Source organism: Scleropages formosus, chromosome 14, assembly GCF_900964775.1.
Source record: "Scleropages formosus chromosome 14, fSclFor1.1, whole genome shotgun sequence".
Taxonomy (NCBI): Eukaryota; Metazoa; Chordata; class Actinopteri; order Osteoglossiformes; family Osteoglossidae; genus Scleropages; species Scleropages formosus.
This window is the reverse complement of record NC_041819.1, coordinates 7,142,020-7,163,857: the sequence shown is the minus strand read 5'-3', so window position 1 is coordinate 7,163,857 and position 21,838 is coordinate 7,142,020. Positions and strand designations below refer to the sequence as shown.

Sequence of the window (21,838 nt, the reverse complement as noted above, 5' to 3'; positions counted from 1 at the left end):
AAGGAAAGGGAGCCTTATAATGACTATTGGAGAGCAAAATCTGGAATTGTGCAGGTTGGAGTTTTTTGATGGGGAATTAAATCATAGCTCTTGTCCACATGCTTGTCCATACTTTACCAGAATGCAGCACTGCTCCAGTTTAATTTACCATTTTAAGGAAACCAACTGTTTGAACGATGTATAATGTCGTACAGTGAATTTTGAGTCTTTCACTATACCACGATGCATCCGAATCTAATTAAAATGTACTAACAAGTCCCACAACAAAGACTGAGAAAATGCCCAGAAGAAAACTGAGTCAGTCGCCTGTAGCTGCCTCCCAGGGAGAATAACCAGAGCCACATCGAAAGCGCCAGCAGCAGCAGCAGCAGCATCCTAACATTCCATTTATCATCACTCAGAAGAGAATGAAAACATTTTTGTGTTGATCCACTGTCATGCAAAGTGTAACACAGCCAAACTTTACTAGAATCTGTAACACAGTGGGGGTGTGGAGGTGCGCTGGCGCACTGGGTTTGGCTGGGTTCTACTCTCTGGTGGGTCTGGGGTTTGAGTCCTACTTGGGGTTCCTTGCAATGGACTGTCATTGTTTTCTGGCTGTGTCCCCTCCTCCTATGCCCTGACCCACTACAGCCCTGCTTGGGACAAGTGGCTTTAGACTTTTCTTGTGTCAGCTGGTAGCATAGAGGTTAATGCAACTACCTTTAGACCCAAAGGCCACAGGTTCAAGCCTCACCTCTAGCTGTAGTACCTTTGAGTAAGGTACTTACTCTCAAATGCTCTAGTAAAATTACCCAGCTGTATAAATGGGTAGATAATTGTAAGTTGCTTTGGAGAAAAGTATCAGCTAACTGAATGTGTGTGTGAGACAGTACCCTGTTCTTGGCTCTTCTCATTTGAAGAGTTATTATTTTTATGAGTTCTGTTTCGCACCTTGTCATTTGAAACACATGCGATATTTAACTGGTTTTCTTTGCATGGATTAGTTATCTTGAAATGTAAGCTTTTACTACTTTTTCCATATTCTGGTTGGAGACATTGTGACACAAAGAGTAAAGCTGGTGAATCACTACTCCTGAGCTGCTGGTGTATGTGACGTTTGAGCCCAAATCAATTTGTGTGGAGTTTGTATGTTTCTCCCTTTGTTTGTCCCACCAGATGTACACAGACCAAGGAACTGGCAGACCTTTTCTGCCCCCCCCTTACCTTGGAAACCATGCAAGTAGTCATGAAATCAATAAGCTGGGTTTGACTTGATGGCACTTCCATCCATCTATATTCTGGTACTTTGTAATGCCTAGCTTTTTGACAGCAGTAGTTCAGCACTGATAAACGGTAGAAATTGGGTTAAGTTTTTACCAATTCTTATCTATTTTACCTGTACTATCACTTTTTGGCTCATTAATGTGTTGCAACTAATGTACTTTGTATCATAATTCAACCTTGGATACCAAAAGACTTCTTTGCCCAGTATAAAAAAGTCATTACTTTACTGTCTACGGAGCTGGGGAATTCTCAGTCCAACTGCAGTGTCTAACAGTCTTCTAATTAACAGCACCGTTGTAAGTACTTAATTGTGTCTAAGTTTAATTTTTGCATGTAAGATTGAGTACCCAGAAAAGTACATAAATACATTTTGCCATGAGAATCAGGTTTAATAAACAGGGTTCATTAACAAGAAGCTTAATGCGAACACTGCGAATGGCCACCAGTGTTACAGATACAAAGTAAACATCTGCAGAGATCTTGTTTCTTCCAAAACAGCCACGTTTTCTGTGTGTTCTTCTCTTGCCTGGATGTAACCCCAGCTTGTTTTTTTCTTCAGTGGAACTCTGGTTGAATAGAGCACCCATGTATAACCTATATTTAGCAGAAAAGCCCAGATCATACAAGAAGAATGTGAGGTGCAGCGAGAGTCAACGCCTTCAGCCGTTGTCATTCTTGTGTAGACCATTAAATATTAGTATGATAAATGGTAAACGTAACAGTATGTTCTATGGCTATTCAAGATCTGTGTCTACTGCAGTGATATACTGCCCCCCATACAATGCTAAAATCTTTGTGCTGGTATTGTTAACGATGTATAGAAAAAAGCTATGGTTATGTAAGTCTAAAATATAATGTATTTGACTGAAATGCTATTCAGTTCTTATACTGATCTTATGAAAAGTACCATTTTAAAGGCACTGTATTATACAGAATATACAATGAATGCTTCTGTATGAAACCCTAAACAACTTTCTGTCTCTTACCTTCTGACAGATAATCTTCTTTGAGTTGATCTTGCTTTCTATTGGTTTTCTCCATTGTGTAAAAGGGAATGCTCTTTCTCTGAATAACAAGCTCTGCTTCTTAGTTCAGCTCATCTGTATGGGAGGCATACAAATACTACTGATGCGATGCGTCGCAGCCATGTGCAGGACACAGACTGTTAATGAGGAAATTCATATGCGTTTTGTTTCAAATTCACTTAATTGCTTGCAAATGCAATTCACAAGCTTTTTAAGTGGCATTTCATCATTTGATATGATTACATTCAGAGGAATTTTCGTCTACACACAAAATACGTGCACATAAATTAGGAAAGCAGGGATAGTCCAATTATACAGCCACAGCCCCATATATTAGGAGAAGCGCTGTTCTAGAATTCCTGTCTTTTGTAGTTTATATTCAATATTTATTTCTAATGTGTCCGGGGGATATAGAAGCAATTACAAGCAGTGCCACTGTTGTCTTAGTACTTATATCTGTATTCCCATTTACTGTATATGGATTGTAGAAACCATCCCTGAATAACAAAATGTGGTTCATCGTAAGACATTTGATGACCTGGATAGAAATGAATGAGGATCAGAACTACCCTTGTCTGACTTCTCCTTCAGAAGCTTCTGTCCACCATGAGAGCCATTTCCAGTCACTTCAGGTCATTTATTCATTCACAGAAATTCTTGACAAAGGTGTCAAGTTTTTTTTTTTTTTTTTTTTGTTAATCGTGGAACTAGGGCAGTTTATACAGTTGCTGTCTATCCACACCTTCAGACACATTCTCATAAGGTGCAGGTTGAAGCATCAGGAGTTACACTCTGCTGTTCTGCTTTGAGCAGATCCATTGAAGGTTTTGTAGGTCACAGCTAAATTCTTGAATTTGATCTGGGCAGTAATAAGAAGCCAGCACAGAGAGACGAGGTACATGGGAACGCTTCAGCAGGTCAAACGCAACTCGTGCAGCAATGTTTTGTATCAACTGGAGAGGTTTGATAGCACTGGCTGGAAGGCCAGACAGAAGAGAGTTGCAGTAGGTAGGCCAGGGGGGATTTCAAGGAGTTGCACAAAGTCTGTTGTGAGATGATAAGTACGGATTCTCTGGATGTTATGTAGAATGTATTAGCAGATGTTCTGCTTTTGCATTTTGTAACAATTGGCAGTCTGTTTCCTAAAGACACTGTAGTGTTACGGTTGTTATTAAATTGACCCTTGGTCAGTGAGGATGTGGTTCAATGGATGCCTCTTTGCTACTCTGGTAACTTTAAATCAGCAATATTTCTCCTTCTTCCCAAAGGAAACTATTCAAGATAATGTGGAAGTGATACTGATTTGATGCCCCTGTAGTTGGCACAATTACTAAGACACCCAGTATTGCAGATTTTGATCAAATGTTCTTCTTTTAGATATTCATCTTCAAATACATCAGTCTTCATATACAGAGGATGCTGGAACCACTGACATGACTGCTTAAACAAATTCTGTGCTGAAGTTCTCAGACTCCAAATGATCAGCTCACATTTATCCTATTCTTTTCCTTCTGCACCGGTTTTAGTTTATTATAATCATTGTCATTGTGCCTGTTTTTGTTTGTTTGTTTATTCATGCATTTGTGCACGTATTTAAACTTCTGTGCAACTCCTCTGTTAACTTTGTTACGCAGCATGTGTTTCTGTCTACCATTAGGATACACAGCAGTGCACTTTTTTCTACAGAACAAGCACAAGCAGACAAGATGAGCTATTCAGAAAGTTTTCTGCTATTTTCTGAAAGAGTGTTCTTGCTGTTGCAAAATTACATTCCTTCCCCAGCTCTCAATCTTCAGCAAGAAAATTACCAGCCAAGCCTCAGAGGGGGAAAAAAAATGACAAAAGTTTCATCATGCTAAATATTTTCTAAGGCACATTAAATCGTCACAGAGCAGAGGTCTCAGCCTGGAGTTTGTACTGGTTCCATTAACAAAAATGGCTTCTGGGTTATTAGCGGTGACAGTTTGCTCGATTCGTTTTTCAGAGGCTTGATGCCATTTTCTTAAGGTGTCATTTAGTTCTTCCCGATAAAACCAGCTCTTCCCTTCGATTTGGTGACGTCTCCTTGTTGATTCAGACTACCGGGTGCTACCCCGCTATGATTCTGTCAGTTGTGCTCTGGCAGGATTTTGCGGTGGTGCGGTATGCGTTTGTCAAAGCTGTGCACCTTTTCAGTGCCTTCTGAAACAGTAGCTATATTAATGAATTTCTCTGCTGTTTTGTGATTTTATCATTTCTGATATCAATATGCTATCAGCATCAACTTAACTAACTGTTTTTTGAAAGAGGGTTCTGTGACCCGAGTGAGGCCAGGAAGACAAAGAGTTATGCTTGAAGCTAAGCAAGTCCATGTCAGCAGCAGGGTCTCTATTTTTGTCTTGTGAAGAGTGTTCTCACTCTGTCATTATGCTGCCTCAGAGAGTGTTATGACAGTGCTTTTGCTTTAGTGCTGGACATGATGTATGCAGTGCGCTCAGTTTGGATGCAGGTACACTGTGGGTCTTTGTGTTTTCAGTATATAGGAGCATTCCTCTTGCTATGCTCCCACTTTAATGGCTTAATTCTATTTATGATGTCTTTAGGTTTTGTAGCATGCATATGACATACAAGGCGTTTGACAGAAGATGGATTACAGGCAATAATTCGAAATGTATGTGTGGCTAGTCTTAAGAGCAGTACATGTGGTAAAGGCCGGTGCTTAGAGCTTGACATTGTGTTCAATTTTATCTTTTTGGTTGTTGCTTGTATTTGCAATCAATGGTCATTTTCCCAGGAATAAAATGTTGGAGAGCAGAAACTAGGGCTTTTTAAATTGTGTTGCTTTTAACATGTCCTATTAAGTATTTACCTTCAAATTCCCAGAAGAACTGCAACTACAAAAGTACACGCACAGTCTGCAACCGCTTATCCCAAGCAGGGTCGCGACAAACCCGAGCCTAACCTGGCAACACAGGGGTAAAGGCTGGAGTGGACGCATCCAGGATAGGACGCCAGTCCACCGCAAGGCACCTCCAGCAGGACTTGAATCCCAGACCCACCACAGAGCAGGCCCTTGTCAAACCCACTGTGCCACTGCACCATCGCACCCTTCTCACTAGCAAAGTTGGCAGGTATAAAATATGGTCATAGGAATTGTAAGAAATAAAGTGTGTTGCCTTCAAAAAAGGTTCTTGAGCTGGCTAACAAAGTGGGCACAATTGTATTTTATTACAGTGAAATTGTTTGACTTACTTCCAAACGTTCTGGCATCATTTTCAGCTACTTACACTGGCTTGCAATATACAGTTCCATTTAACCAAGTATGTAAAAGCTGTATACTGAAAAGTATAAATAAGCACCAGTGGAGGATTTGAAAGGACAAGAAAGCCATGAATTCCTCACAGAGAATGATTTTTATTTCATAGGTGATCACTAGATAAACTTCCAAGTCATCTTTTTTCATACCAAAGCATTCTTCAAGTGTATTCAGTAAGACAGGCAATGCTAAGAGATGCACTCTTAAAATGCAAAAAGGTGGAAAAAAATTTTATACTGATTACCGCTTATTTAATAAAGGTGATGGGGCTACAAACAGTCTATATTTTGCTTCATGTGTCAGGTACTAATAGGACTTGTATAAGTATAGACTTGTGAGTGGATAATAATAAATTGTGTTTGAATGAGCCCTCCCCTACAAGGTAGACGAGAGCTCAGAGCATGTGAAAGATTAATGACAATGTAGATGGTCCTTTGGTAGAGATTTGTGTGGCAAAAAGTACAGGCCCCAGCAGGATCCAGACAGAGCCTAGATTGTTCTTTTGTGCAAAGAACTTCTGCAGCTCTGTTCTGAAAGGGCTTAGCCATGTTGACCATTTTTTACCGCTGCGGTTCAATTTCCAAACCTGGAGGCAAATTTGGGGAGCAGTCTACTGTGCACTTTTCTATCTTCGAATAAAGCATCACGGAAAGGAGATGGGGCACTGGCAGTATTAGCTGTTATGGAAGAATTAAAATATCAGCTTGAAGCCAAACAGTAATTGCATTCTGCTAGTTAGCATCCATTAATAATAGACAATTGTACAACTGAAATTGCGTGTGGCTGTTAATAGAATAAGAGACGTGTTCATACAGTATTCAGTCTTACTTATCACTTAAGTCTTTTTGTTGCTTGGCAATAGTGTAGTTGAAGAGACATGAAATTAGCTGTGTAAAAGAGTATATTCTCCAATGGTGAGATGCATTAACAAGGTGCAGTTATCTTGAATTTCAGCTGTCTTTTGCCAGCAACAGATTCCAGGGTTTTTATTACAGGTAAAAATGAAACCAACTACATTCATTCATTTAAAGTATTAATTAAATACCAAAAAAGGGTCTGAACTTGTAGGATATAATAAAATAGACATGAAAGCTGTATTTTGTTGGAATTACTTCAAATATGCTAGCATCTTGTGCATTAATAATGTGAAATGAATGAACTTGTCAGAGGATACCGACTACATGAAAGTGCCACTGCTAAGCTGACAATACCCAGCTCTTCCTCTTTTTCCTCCGGGAGCTGTAGACATTTCCTATTGCACCGCCACCTGCCTCTCGGGCATCTCTGCCTGGATGTCTGATCACCACCTACAACTCAACCTCTGCAAAACAGAAATTCTTCAGCTCCCAAATGGTCTGTCCTCCTGTCGAGTACTCTGTTGAACTGGATAACTTCTTACTTCGCCCACCTCCTTGGCTAAGAGTATGGAAGTAATGATTGGCTCAAGTCTGTCTTTCCTCTCTGTAAGCTGCAGCTCGGACCTGCTGATACATTCTGCATAACATCTGCTGGATCCACCCCTATCTAACAACAGACGGTACACAACTCCTTGTCCAGGCCATGGTAATATCCCACCTGGACTACTGCAATTCTCTCCTGTCTGGCCTTCCAGCCTCTGCCATCAAACCTATCCAGTTGATACAGAATACCGCTGTACGAATTGTGTTTGACCCGCCAAAGTGTTCCCGTGTATCCTGCCTGCTTGCCTCTCTGCATTGGCTTCCTATAGCTGCCCAGATCAAATTCAAGAATCTGACTACAGCCTACAAAACCATCAATGGATCTGCTCCCTGATATCTATAAGACATGATGACTTGCTATACCACGACCAGACTGGTACGGTCCTCCATCTCTGCCCGCTTAGTGGTCCCATGCTCAAGAGGTCTAAAATCAAAAGTACAAAGGTTTTGTTTCTTATGTTTTGGAATGACCTTCCCCTCACTCAGAACTGCTGAATCTCTACATCTAAGAAGGGTCTCAAAACACACCTATTTCAGACTCACTTCTCCACTGATGACACAGTGGCATGGTGGGCTTGGCCAGTGCCCACTGTATGACAGCTCAAGGTGTGTCCCTTCAGCCCTGTGCCCTGTGTTGCCAAGTAGGCTCCGGCTTGCTGCGGCCCCACTTGGGACAAGTGGTTGTAGATGGTGGTTGGTTCCCTTCTGGTCTTGTAAGTGCATGATAAACATGTAATTTTTAATAATTTGTTTTATCATGGAAAAGCCTTTGTGCAGATACTCGTGTAACGTATACTGGTTCATATACTGAATGTGACAAATTAAATGTACTCGAGAATCATGTGTTTGCATTTGAATCTCTCTTTCTGATGTAATGCTCTTCTTGTGTTGTTCTCTGAGATGTGCTCACTTGGGAGGAAAGTGTCTGCTAAATGAATAAATGTAAATGAAATGACCAGTGAGTGGGAGGTACAGTACTGTGACTTTGATTTTTACTGCTAACACTAAGATACAGAGATGCTGTTCCTCAGAGCAGAAGATAAGAAAGCATCACTGAAATCTAAACAAGGACAAAATTTTCCTCTTTTGCACAGCTTGAGTGTAGACATGTAGAAGAGTGCTGATTAGAGCAGCTTCTTAATGAGACGCTTTGTGTGAAGATGGAGAGCGAGGAGCTGAAGTAGCTGAAACTGTCGTAGAGCAACAGTCACAGAAAGATGAACCTTTGCTACGTGTACAGATTGTACAAATATGACAAGAGGGGACATGAACAAGTTCAGTGATGGACTGGTCTTATATCCAGGGCATTCCCTACCTCATGTCCTAAGTTTCTGGGCTGTGCTTGAGATCACTGAGACCTTGTGATGAACAAGTGGTTATTCATAAATGGTGAGTGAATAGGTGGATGGATGGATCTATAAGTTGCTAAATAGGAAACCAGAACATATTTAAAAAATTAAGCAAATTTTGTTACCTGCAAAATATTTCTCTACATGCTAATCGGTTTACTTGTGATAGAGTAGTAGTGAAAAATAATGAATTACTTAATATATTATTATCTGATAATGCATTTTACCATCCATCCATCCATCCATCCATCCATCCACTATTGATTTATTATATTGATTGTTATATTTCTATATAATTCCTTCAAATATAATACGGAACAATTTTAACTAATCCTGTTTGACCATTTTCAAGTTGCATTCACTTAATACCATTAAAGCTTTACGATGAGGTAATATTAGAAATGGGAACCTTTTGGTATTATAAGGACTAAAAATATTCCAAGGTTTCAGTTCATTTGAGCTTCGCTCTTTGACTGCATTGCACTAGAAAACATTAACACTAGAAAACAGAAGTTTCTCCTATTAGACAATTTGATCTAATTAAGTCTGAGCTTCACTTCAGTACCTGGAAATATAAATAGTATGTTTCTCTCTCTTGCCTTTTGCTGTGCTCATATTAGTCCAGATGGATTAACTGCAGCATATGTTGCCTTTAGAAACATTCATTTCATTTGTTTTCTTTAATTTAACTCTCTGCATGTGTGAAGCAGTCTCTCCTGATCATGCATCCCTGCTGATTGTGTCCCTGGCTACGATCTGTCGCTGAGCATTAATGAGCACTGCGTTTCCCACCCAGGTTGGAAGTCTGTTGAAACAAGGGATATGCTGACAATGAAGCGCAATGAGTCAAATAGTGTCAAGGGCCATCACTTACCTCTCACAGAGAGGAGTGGAGCTGGGTCTGCAGGGTTTCAACTGGGACCTACATGCTGATAGTAAGCACTCACTCCTTGCCATCTGCCCACAGTCCCCACCTCCAGATGCAAACAGACTGAATAAGTGCGTGTATTTTCTCAGACTGGTTCTCTAGTCAACATCATATTGAATTTGTGATTTGTAACTGTGCATCCAGCACTGAAAGCAATAACATAATCTGTTATTTGGGGTTTAATTAAACAAACGACTGTGTGATACAAATTTAAGAAGTCGCTGTGTAGTTTCACTAGTATACTTAACTCTTCAAAGTATAATTTATGCATCTCATCTGCTTTGATTTCAAGAGCTGAACTGTTCTGCAACATTTGTTCGTGTGGGTCTGCTAGTAAATGCTGCAGAATTGTGCTTCTCTTGGAATCGCTGGTCTTCGGCGGTACCACGGACCAATTTCCTCGCAGAGTACGTAGCTGTCGTTGCAGTGGGAGAGAGTGCGAACGTAAAACTCTGGAGAGGGAAAGGGGACAGGAAGGGGAAAGGAAACAACAGACTAGCTCACTGCGAATCAGTGAAGTCCCTACGCATCTGCTGGGTTGGGTGTTGAAAACCCAACTCAGGCTCCTGCTCCTTCAGGCTTGGGCTGTTGGGTGACTTCCAAAGCTAATTAACCTTGGATTATGAATGCAGAATTAGCAAAGCTCCCAGGTCAGGGTGTTTGCTTCCTCCAGCTCACTCTAGCAGCCATTTCCTGATGAGCTTCTGAGCACAGGTGATCTCATCAGCCAAATCCTGTCACCTGCAGAGCTCCATTCCACTTGTGGATACAGTTCTGAAAGCAACCATCATAAATCAGGAGTTTCTTTTGTCCTAATAGTAACTATTTGACAATAATGGAACAAGTTTTTTATATATATTATATATATATATATAATATATATATATATATATATATAGAGAGAGAGAGAGAGAGTTTTAATGATTTCTTCATGTTTATATGTTTTTCCTCCAACAGCCTAAAGACATGTCACAAGTGAACTGATACAATAAAATTGCCCTTTAGTATGTGATTGTTTGTGAGAGTGCCCTGCAATGGCCCTATGTTTCTGCTCTACTAGAACAATGATTTGGTCAAGTGGTAAGAGGGATGGATGGAAGGATGGATATATGGATGGATAGATGGATGAAGAAATTGTATTGTTCTGTTAAGCAAATATGATTTTCCTATTCCATGTAAATTGGGCTGTTGAAAAGGAATATGATGCTAGATTTACTTGCTTGTATAAACTGTGTTAATGATTCATAGATGAAGGCATACACCCATAGGTGAAGGCGTCCACACACTATCCCTCACTGCATTTCCTTCTGAGGAGATCACTACACTGTAGGTATTTCTCTGTTATTGCTCTTAGTAAAACTTACAGTTATCTGTAATGGTCCTGATGGAATTTGAGCAAGCAGTACACTGCACATTAAATCATGGGATGAACCCTGAAGCCCTTATACTGGTAGATGTGAGAACATGGTATTTGACTAAAGATTAACTACAAAGAAAAAAAAGAAGACACATGAATTATTCTATGATGTTCAAGGACTCCTGTGCATTATAGGGTCAATGACATACATTACCTTAGCTGCCAATGCTGGCTCTATTCTATTTACTTAATAAAAGCCGTTGCTTTATATGGACCTTTGTTTCCAGGCAGTTTTTGGAGCAGATTAATTCATCAGTGAAGGGAAAAATGCCAAGAAGGCAAAGTTGTCCACTGTTTCAAGGTGACGCCCTTTAATAGCTCAGCTTGTGTTGACTTGTTAAATTGGTGTGTGTAGTGGCAGCCAAGGAAAAGGGGCATTTGGTAAATGCACACGGGGACAAGAGTCTCATAAAACAGTTTAACTAACAGTGGGGACCCTGGAAGCACTTTGAGATGTAGCCCGTCCTCGGACCAAAGGTAAGCAGAGGTCACATGTGGCTTCATATTTCTAATCATGTAGTCTGTGTTTTGGGTTCTGCTTGCAACCGGATGGCCTAAGGAATGGTGAGGACAGATATCCATGTCAGCCAAAGATTTGCATCTCACATTTGTGGGAATCGTATTCCAGCTATACAGGATCCCTTAAGGCTGCTGAATATATTTACATCTATCATTGGTACAGCTAATTTTCTGTAATGACACTGTCATATTCATGACCCACGAAGAATCACTGTGTATACGATTAGTGGTACCTCTGGACAGTAGCTATTGCCCTGAATCCTGAATATTAGAAATGCAGCTTTAAACCTATGCTGTCAAATATGCAGACATTCAATTATAGGATAACTATATTCACCTTCAGAAAGTAAAGTATAGCAAAAGTGTGTTTTGCTTTTAATAAGGCCTTCACTCAGTCAGTATCTCTTAGTATATATAAATCCCTTCCTCCAGATCCTTAAAAAAAATTGTCTTGCAGTGTACAGACTTGTTATAGTGTACAGTTTTATAGTCATAGATTACTTCTGAATGACTTTTTTCTTGCATCAAGACCTACAACTTCTTAAACCTACAACTTTTCTGTTTGCTAAAAATGATCCCTCAATTACAGCTAGGACCTACAACTCATGGAGTTGTTCTATATTATGTGGTAGATATTGCTTGTTTTCCAGTGCTGCTTTGAGATCCCCATATAGGACCTTACAGGTACTCATTAGCTGGACCCACTTCCAGGTTTCTGATTACTTGCATTGCCTGTCCCCAGCCTGCAGGATCGGGTTCTACAAGGCCTTCCCTGGGAACATCAAGTGCTCCAAGTGTCCCCCCAACAGCTTCAGCCATGATGAGGGCTCTGCGCTCTGCCAGTGCGAGAAGAACTATTTTCGGGCTCCAAAGGACCTGTCTACCATGGCCTGCACCCGTAAGTTTCCGTGCAAGAGAAACCCATAGCTTCCATCAGTAAGTTTCCGCAGGAGATACAACTAACGTGGAAAGACATGGAAACATTGCCAGTCATGTTAGATCCACTCAATACCTTCTGTCTCATGAATTGTTGTGCTTTGTAGCTTAGTTCTGTAGCCTGTAGCATTATGCTCATGCTACACCTATATTGCAGATTTTTTATGTAAATTAACTTGGTGGACACAACATACTTGAGATATTGATATGCTGGATTTACCGAATGTGTTATTTTGACATATACAATTAAGTTTATGCATATATTTGTGCATTTATGAGCTAATGTTAAAGACTATTGCTCATAGCCCTAATACATTTACCATTCAAGTTTAATGAGAAAGGATTGTTATGACGTTCTGGTGGATCATTCAGACATTCAGACAGAAGAGTTTCAGTATATAATACAAAACGTGTCACTCTCCCTGCACTGTGCTGAAACAGTAACAATTCATCCATGCTCCATTGAAAAAACCTGGGTTACCTATATTGTTGCACTGCTTGAGGATTAGAATAAAATGTTGCTCATTGTTCTGATTCTAAGCTTTCATAAATGATTCACCGCATGTCATTACAGCTTAATATTTGCATGAAATCACAGTTTAGCCAAAGTAATTTATTGTCAATTAAAAAGCTATCTAACTGTAATGCAAATTGGCGAGAGGGCTCTTGGGAGAGAAGGTGTCAAGAAATGCTCTGGGGGAGTTCTTTGTCTAAAGCAATAATGGCTGAACTCGTCTCAAGAGCCTCTAATGCTAGCTGGCATTGTACCTAATGGCCACCAGGCCTTGCATGATGGTCCCAGTCATCCGCAAACAGTACCCCATTAATTCATGATTCTCAGTTATTCATGTTAATTGTATTCATAGAATGATTTAAAACGACTTTTGAAGTTATGTTTTTGATTTTCTAGAAGCTGATATTTTAAAATTCACATTTTCTCCATCACATCTCCTAATCTGGTCACACTGCTCAGGCATTCGAGAGAAATCAAGAGAACCGCTGAGCTGTGTTTCACATTCACGTTGAAAAAAGCAGCACAAAATCTGCAGAGATAAAGAAAAAAAAAAAAAAAAACTCCACGCAAACGGAGAATGGGAGTTGATTGATGGAGGACAATTGTGCCATGGTGCTCCTTAATGCTGTGAAAGGGTACAGATAGCAGCGATCTTTACCTTGAAAGGAAAGAGGCAGAGGTGGATATGAGAGCCAGAGGGGACTAGGTTTAAGGGTGCTAGGGGAGGTTTCAGAATACACCTAAAGACTTGCTCACAAAGACCCATTGTGGAGGAGAAAATTATTTATGGAGGAGCCTTCAGCTCTGAGCCTGGTGTCCATTGTGCAGCGTGCTCCTGGGCTCAGACTGGCAGCACCAGACGCATTCCGGTAGGCCTCTCACTCTGCCAGCTCACATTCCCCATCAGCACATGCACCACACAAACATGAAGCATGAAGGCTTGGAAGTGACTGCAAGCCAAATCATTTATCACTGATGCTACATTAGAGGGCAAAACCTGTTTACTGTATCAGTGTATTGAGAGCAAATGTTTGCTTACTTAATAATAGGCATCGTGTCAGAGACAGTGGTATTAGGCAATAACCATACACAGGTAACCACAAGTCATTTATGTGATCTGTCATTGAAGGGTAGCCCATATTGGTGCTGAAAACCTTTCTTTTTCTTCTCACTGTGTTCAAGGTATAGTTTCAGCAAAGTTACCAAGGAATTAATTTCTTCAAAAGCTTCTGCACATCATTCAGCCTTCTACACTACAGTATTTTCCACGTTAATATTTATCCCTCTGCTAGGTCCGCCATCCGCCCCGAGGAACTTGGTCTTCAACATCAATGAGACCTCCCTCGTCCTAGAGTGGAGTCCGCCTGTGGACACCGGAGGCCGGAGAGACCTATCCTACAATGTCCTCTGTAAGAAGTGTGGAATGGACCCCCAGCAGTGTGAGCCCTGTGGGGGGGAGCTGCGCTTTGTGCCACGGCCAGTAGGACTCACCAGTACCTCTGTGACTGTGTTGGACCTAGTAGCCCATACCAACTACACCTTCGAGGTCGAGTCCATCAATGGTGTGTCCCAGTTCAGCACACTGCCCCGTCCTGTCAGCTCCATCACCGTCAGCAGTGACCAGGGGGGTGAGTAATCCACCGTTCCTTCCAAACTCATCTTTCCTTACTTAGCTTTCTGCTGAACTTCCATTCAGCTTCCACAAATGGGTTTCTTTTTTAGTGGAAGGGAATAATAGTTTCACCTTCTTTTCGAGCTGTACCTTTTCTGAACAGAAGGGTATTTTTGGATGTCCATCTGAGACATTTTCTATTCCTTAGAGTGTAAGTGAATACTTTTTAACATTTCCAAGCTCTGTTACTCTGTTTCACCAGGTCCTACACTTAGTCATCACATACCTTTAATGAGTTTTCATTTATTTTGCCTTTCATGATTTTATACATGTTTTAAAATTTCAAACACATTGACAAGGCATGTCTTATGGTTTTTCTTGTGTTCCTTATTAATAGTCTGTGGTTGCTTTATTTATTTTCCAAGAAGAGTACTACGATACCATGCCCTGTTTGTCTAAACAGGTGTCCCTGCGTTTACTCAAACATTTATTTCCATCACCCACTCCTATATTGGACCAGCCTGAAGTCATAGCCAACATGATATGTGTGACTGATTGGCCATTTCCACCTCAGCATGTTGCCGGAGGCTATCGCACCAGCGGTTAATGGATGTGTTGGACAAGTCGCGAGCGCTGGTGGGTGGACTCGGTGAAAACTCAATTCTAGCCAGAACAGGTAAAGCAAAAAAGAAAGGGTATTCTGCAATAGGGTCATGTCACATTTTCCATCTACCCTTTCCATTCACTTTTCAGAACAAATTGAACAATACTGGAATTATATCAACCCAACATATTTGTATATTAGGAAAAATAAAGTATTTGGTGTAGAAACCTATGTGTAGAAAATGAATGAGGAAAAAGGAAAAAGTTTGTCATTAAATTAAATGTAGCCTTCTTGATACTGATGTGACACTAATATCAGATCAAGTAAAATTAGAATAAATTAATCAGTGAGATGGTGGAGAGCATGTATAGAAGCCCGTAGTTTGATTTAATGGTCAGAACATGGAATCAGTAGTGAAAGCCAAGAGGACAAAATAAGACATATCCCCAGTCTCATGCCCTAAATGACTTGCCCCGAGTGCCATGGAAAGTGCAAGGTCCATACTGGCCAAAGTGAAGGAACATTCACCATAAAAAAGCTAGCACAGTCTGAACATTTAATCACCATTAGAGAAGAAAATAATCCAGTTGCCATGACTTTTGACTGGTTGTTTTATGATCTTACTGTATTCACCATAAACAAAAATGAAAAGACTTTACAGTAAACTGAAATGGAAGTGTGGAGAGAAAACCTTATAATTTGTTTTCCAGCCAGCATTTATACTCTTAAATGGTACTGCAGTATGTTTTATCAATGTGGCTGTTGTATATCTTAAGGAACTGAAGCTTTGAGAGAAGAAGTTATACAGTTCAACAAAGGCTGTTTTTGGTTTGGAAAATTTTCTTCTGAATTCCACTGTCAGAAATTACCTTTGGTCAGTATTTCTTTTACAGTGCTGTGTGCATTGCTGTTGTACTGGATAATACAGAATCAAGACATTCATTCGTAGTCATTGCTATGAAAGTACAACACATCTTGTTCAGTTAGATGAGACCTTGCTATTGATGTTCAAAAAGATTTCAAGTGAGCAGGAAATTGAAGACATGAAAGTATGTACCTACCTCAAATATAATCGAAGGCAGGAAGCCTTTGAGTCTTTCCTTGGGGACACAAGGATTGATTTTCTGAAGAAAAGAGCCATATGCATGTAGAGAAGAGAAATGGTGTGGGCTTTTCCGACACGTTCTTAATGGTGCGCTGGACCCTGATGATTACCGTGGGTCAAAGTGGTGTGTCCCTTGAGCGCACTATGGCGGCCCTTGTTCCACTGCCAGGGTTTGGGGGAGTGTAGGCAGGATACAGGTGAGTGGACCATAGCTGACAGCACACAGGAAGCCCAAGAAGAAGGGAAGGAGGCGGTGGAAAAGTGAGGCCGTGGGGGCGGGCCGGCTGTCAGCTGCCTGAATGACGATGATTGATTCTCCAGGGGAGCTGCAGTACGAGGGATGTAGGAAGATAATTGAATATAGAGAAGGCCGAGGTGAGGGGAGGGGGTAAAGCCCAGAGGAGAGTAACATAAGTTATGAACTCGAACATGAGCTGTGGGGGGATTGTGAAGTGAGAGAAAGAAAGTAGATTAAGGGGATTTTTAAGCACTAGCAGAAGCTGTGTAATTATGGCTGTCATAGAGCAATTATGGAGAGAAGTTCAGAAGATCTTCAATCCAGAAACACCTCTTTTACATTAATAAATTAGTGTACAAGTGGAATACATTAGTATATTTGGAGGAGCTTTTTAAGCAAAATGCTTACAAGAGAAGCTAAGATCAAAGTTTCAGGAAACAACATTGAAATATACAGTATATATATATATACGTATATGCTGTACATAGACAAAAACACATTTTTGTGTTTTCTTTTGTTCCAGATGAGATGTATAGATTTTCTGTATTCTTTTCCCTTTTATGTACATTCTGTGTCTGAATAATCAAGTGTGTGATTAAATATTGCATTGCAAATTCACTGTGAACCCACGCTCAAGTTAGGTGATAGCTAGTTGTTCATGCAAGAATTTAATTTTTTTTCTCTTTTAAAAACTTTCCATATTTGCCAGGGAATAGAACTAAAGTCTCGGTCAATTTGAATGGGTACTAAATGAAAGGATTTCATTGCAAAGGGGGACCGCAATCACAGGAGCACAAGGGTTTTGAGCATTAACCGACATCCTTCGGCATAGACGCCAAAATATGTTTCTCTGCAGCTTGAGTTCCCCTATACAGCTCTCATGTTAGATCATTAAATGAGGCTATTCAGCCTCTTTTCTCTCAATTATTTTATACTCTTATATCAACCGAAACTCACACTCTTTTACATTTAAAGTTATTCATTTAGCAGACTTTTCTCCAAAGCGACGCGCATCTCAGAGAAAATACAATTTATGCTTTACATTAGGAGAAAGAAAAACATAGTTGCAGACATGTGATTCTTAAGTAAACTTAGTTTGTTTCTTTCCACTTCATGCACTGATGTTCATCGCACGAGTAGGCGCATAAAACTCAGGATAGACGAATCCTGATCACACACACACACACACACACACACACACACACACACACACACACACACACACTGTCCGAAACTGCTTCTCCCGAGCGAGTCACGGCGAACTGGAGCCTAACCCGGCAACACAGGGCGCAGGGCTGGAGGGGGACACACACACAGCCAAGATGGGACACCAGGCCATCGCAAGGCACTCCAAGCAGGACTCAAACCCCAGACCCACCAGAGAGGGGGACCCGGCCAAACCCTTCTGCACCACCGCACTCCCCCCAATTTCCTGATCACCTTCCTACAATTTTTTTATTCTTATTTATTTATTTTTTTAAATAATTTTTAAAAAGGTACACAAACATTTACATACAATGCATGAGTAGCGGGTGTGTAAAGTCTTATCTGAGGATAATCATAAAGTTATGGTTCATGAACATTTACACTACACATGAGCTGGGGAGATCTTGAGTCTGGAAAAGGTGGCTTGTCAGACCATTCTTGAATGTAAACAGAGTTTCAGCTGTTCTGAGTGAAAGGAAGAGGTTGTTCCACCACAATGGAGCAAGAACTGAGAACCTCCGTGCTTTACCTTTTGTGCGTGGGACCACCAAGCAAAACTTTTAACCACTTATATTCTAACTCTGCATAAGTTCATACTTCAAGGTCTGATATTTAGTCTTTTAAATCATAGGTGTGGAACAAAGTGAACAGATTTCTGCCAAAAAAAAAAAAAAAAATCTCTGGTATTTGCATATTCAAATAATTTAACTGAAACACATTGAGGCTGCTGCACTTAATTTCTGTTTTTAGTCTCCATAAAAGCAAGAGGATCTGGATAATGATGCATGTAGATGGAAACAAATGTCATATATCACATAATGTTGTGAGACAACATTTAAAATTGACTCAGTGTTTAATAGAGGTTGTCATGTGGCAATTGTAATAAAATACTTTTTCTGCACTGATACTTAAATAGCAGTTTTATAATAGAGGTTTCTGATAAAGCTTAAATTATACAGTAGCGGAAAAGAACATTTCTAACCATTGTTAAATAATAGCAGAGGTGTAGCACACTATGGTCTTTCCTTCAAGCTCATTAAGTTTCATTCCCTCTTGTCATATCAGGGTCTCCATATAAATACATATATATCACTCCTACCAGTGAAGTGTTCATTTAAGTGTTAGAGCATTTGCAACAGTGGTATTTATGTGTGGCAATGATCTATATTATTGAACTATTTAACTAAAGCAGTCTGTAATCTAACAGGCTGAAGTGTTTCAGTATCCCGCTCTTAATGTTTCAACTTTTGTTGAGGTTTGAAAATGCGATGGCAAACAGAGGAGAACCACCATAATTCCAGTTAATCAGGATTCTGCCCACATGCCCATTAATTTCTATTAATATCTACTAGCAGACATTGCATGTGGATTAAAATAAAACCAGCGTTAATTACCACTCACAGATAATTGCAAAAAAATGTAGTTGTCCGATTCTCAAGACCAAAATTCAGAAGCAACAGTAATAAATAACCACGTGAGCTTTTGGCAAAAGGAACATTCATACTTCTGTTTGTGAAATGTGAACAAGGTGATGTCATAAACCTTTCCTACCCTAAACACAGACCAAGTGCCAATTGAATACATGATCAACTACATTTACATTTATTCATTTAGCTGATGCTTTTCTCTAAGGTGACTTACAATGTTAAGGTCACAATTATTAGATGCTTACAATCATTTACACAGCTGGGTAATTTTACTAGAACAATTTTAGGGTAAGGGCTTTGCACAAGGGTACTACAGCCAAAGGGGGGGGGGGGGGGGGGGGGGGGTCAAACCTTCAACCTTTGGGTCCAAAGGCAGTATCTCTAACTACTGCACTACCAGCTGTCTCCATGTACTTATTGCTATTATCATCATTTTTACATCTATGCATTGAACTGGCACTTTTCAATATGCAATTTCATTTTCCAACTTTGCTCAAGAGTTATTTTGAGTTATTTATTAGTATAACTGATGATTTTTTTTTCCAAAGCAACTTACTTTGTTAAAATACTGTATTTACCCATTTGCATAATGGCTTAAGTTCCTACTGGAGCAATGCAGGGTATGTACCTTTCTGCAGGAGGTGGGATTTGAACCTTGGTTCTTTGAATGCAATGGAGCAGTGCTTATTATTATGCTAACAATTATTTATTATTATTATTATTATTATTATTATTATCACTTCTACTACTACTACAGATACACAGTGCATGCCAAAGTACCTTTGTTGGTACCAAAGGTAAGTCTTTGAACAACTACTGGAAAAAACCCTATACAAAGTACCTACATTCCTTCATAGGCATATTGGATAGTAAATAAAGAATAAAAAGCAAATGTGGCAATGGCAATTTTTCAATAATAGCATGTGGGCTAAAATATTAAATTGTAAATAATAACCTAATCATTCATCATAACGTATCACAGGCAAGACCTATTTTTCTCTGAACTGCTTTACTATGCTTGCACACGTAGTATGCAGAATTGTAATGTTATGTCATTTTCATAGAGAAACTCTCATGAAATAATGTCCTGCAGCATTAGCACTGTGTTCTGCATGAGTTTAACTTGAACAGGAACCTCGTCTTTGGTCGCTAATGCCAGATTTCATGTCAGTCGGGACTTCCAATTCTGAACCCCCACGCCCCCCCCCAGACCCCCGGTGTCATGCTTGTGGCAGAGCGCCTGGGGAGCAATGGCTCGCTGTGCCAGTAATTACCCTCACCTCCCATTACAGGCTGGCCCAGGCTGATGAATTACCTTCCATCCGTCTGCCAAAGCATCGCCTTCGCCTCACACCTCTGCCATATTGCGCTGGGCAGTGGCTAATTAGCATGTCAGCGCCGCTCAGAAGGGGACGTGGGGTTCTGTGGAAATGCAGTCTCACCGGAGATAAGCGCCACAAGGCAGAATGAAACTCCGCCTGTTTGACAAACTACTGCATTGGCTAGCTCAGTAGCAGTGCCGTGAAAGTATTTTATACCATAGCTCAAGGTGTTCCTGTATGTAGGTGAACAGCTGACCTGTTTTGACTGAATCGACTTAGAAACATCTCTCTCACTCTCTCTCACACACACACACACACACACACACACACACACACACACACTGTCTGAACCGCTTGTCCCATACAAGGTTACGGGGAGCTGGAGCCTAACCTGGCAACGCAAGGTGTAAGGCTGGAGGGGGAGGGGACACACCCAGGACAGGACGCCAGTCCATCACAGGGCACCCCAAGCGGGACTCAAACCCCAGACCCACCAGAGAGCAGGACCTGGTCCAACCCACTGCACCACTACACCAGCACACCCCCCCTTAGAAAAGTCAGCTGTTGCTTTTTTTGACAGTTGTAACAAATTAGCATACACATATTTTATAAAGTAAATAAAAGATTAATAGTGTGCATAGTTTTGTCCTTACATCACAAACATTTTAACAATCAATTATAATACAAGTAGATTAGTCACAATTATACCGTACAGACAGAATTATTAGTTTTATTACATGCCTTTTTTTTTTTTTTTTTTTGGTTCACCCTGACTGTCACTCTGTTATTGCTGTAAATTTAGGAGCAAATGCAGGATGGTGTCATGCCAGTCACTCCACTGTGTATTAAGAGAAACACTTATGGATGTCTGCTAAAATAGCTACAGTAATGAAAGTCATCATTGTAATTCACTGTCACAGCACTATTTTATAGACACCTTCCTAAGAGGAAATGATTGTTCTCCCGAGTCTGGGGGTGTGAGCACTCTGTGTTCAGAGTGATAAATGGAGGAGAATGAGCAGTTGGTAAATAGGCGCTCTTTTAGGAGAAGAAGGACCATGTCTCTGGTTTTGTTGTTCAAGGCAGTAAATCAGTTTGAAACGTACGAGGTTATTAGCTGAAGATTTATTAGTTGTGACTTGACTATGTCCTTGGTGTCCCCATCCTGCTGCTGTTCTGTAAAGTGGACTCATTGCAATGTGTTGTGGGTGATGATGACAGTAACTGACTGCCGCTCAGCTGAGTGCTCATATTCTCCCATGATACGTCCACGAAAGATGTCCTCGTAGGTGGACATGCGTTCGCAGAGACTGGCACCCTCCATCGACTGTTCGCTGTTTTATTTTCGTGTTGCACAGGGAGATAGTGAGTCCTGGAAGAAAGGTCCTTCCACTGTTTTCCCTCTGAGAAAAAAAAATGGTCACTGTGTCTGTCTATTTGCAGACCAGACTTTGTGTTACAGGGATAAGTAAAAACATGTAATGAAAATAATTGTTTCTATTTGTTTCTGCAGATAATTGCTGTAATCATGTTTTCAGACAATTTTAAACGAGGGCAAAATGCTCTTAGAAAATAATCTTAACTCCATCCATCCATGTATCCATCTGCCCTACCC

At 40.4% G+C, this 21,838-nt stretch overlaps 1 protein-coding gene across 1 annotated transcript in view; it reads left to right on the top strand.

Annotated features, from left to right (window-relative positions):
• Positions 1 to 21,838, top strand: part of LOC108920484 (ephrin type-A receptor 6-like) — a 133,329-nt gene that overhangs the window by 62,560 nt on the left and 48,931 nt on the right. The window contains exons 5-6 of the mRNA XM_018729244.2: positions 12,002 to 12,157; positions 14,002 to 14,337. Of these exons, the coding sequence (XP_018584760.1) occupies positions 12,002 to 12,157; positions 14,002 to 14,337 (492 nt within the window). The remainder of the gene's footprint in view (positions 1 to 12,001; positions 12,158 to 14,001; positions 14,338 to 21,838) is intronic.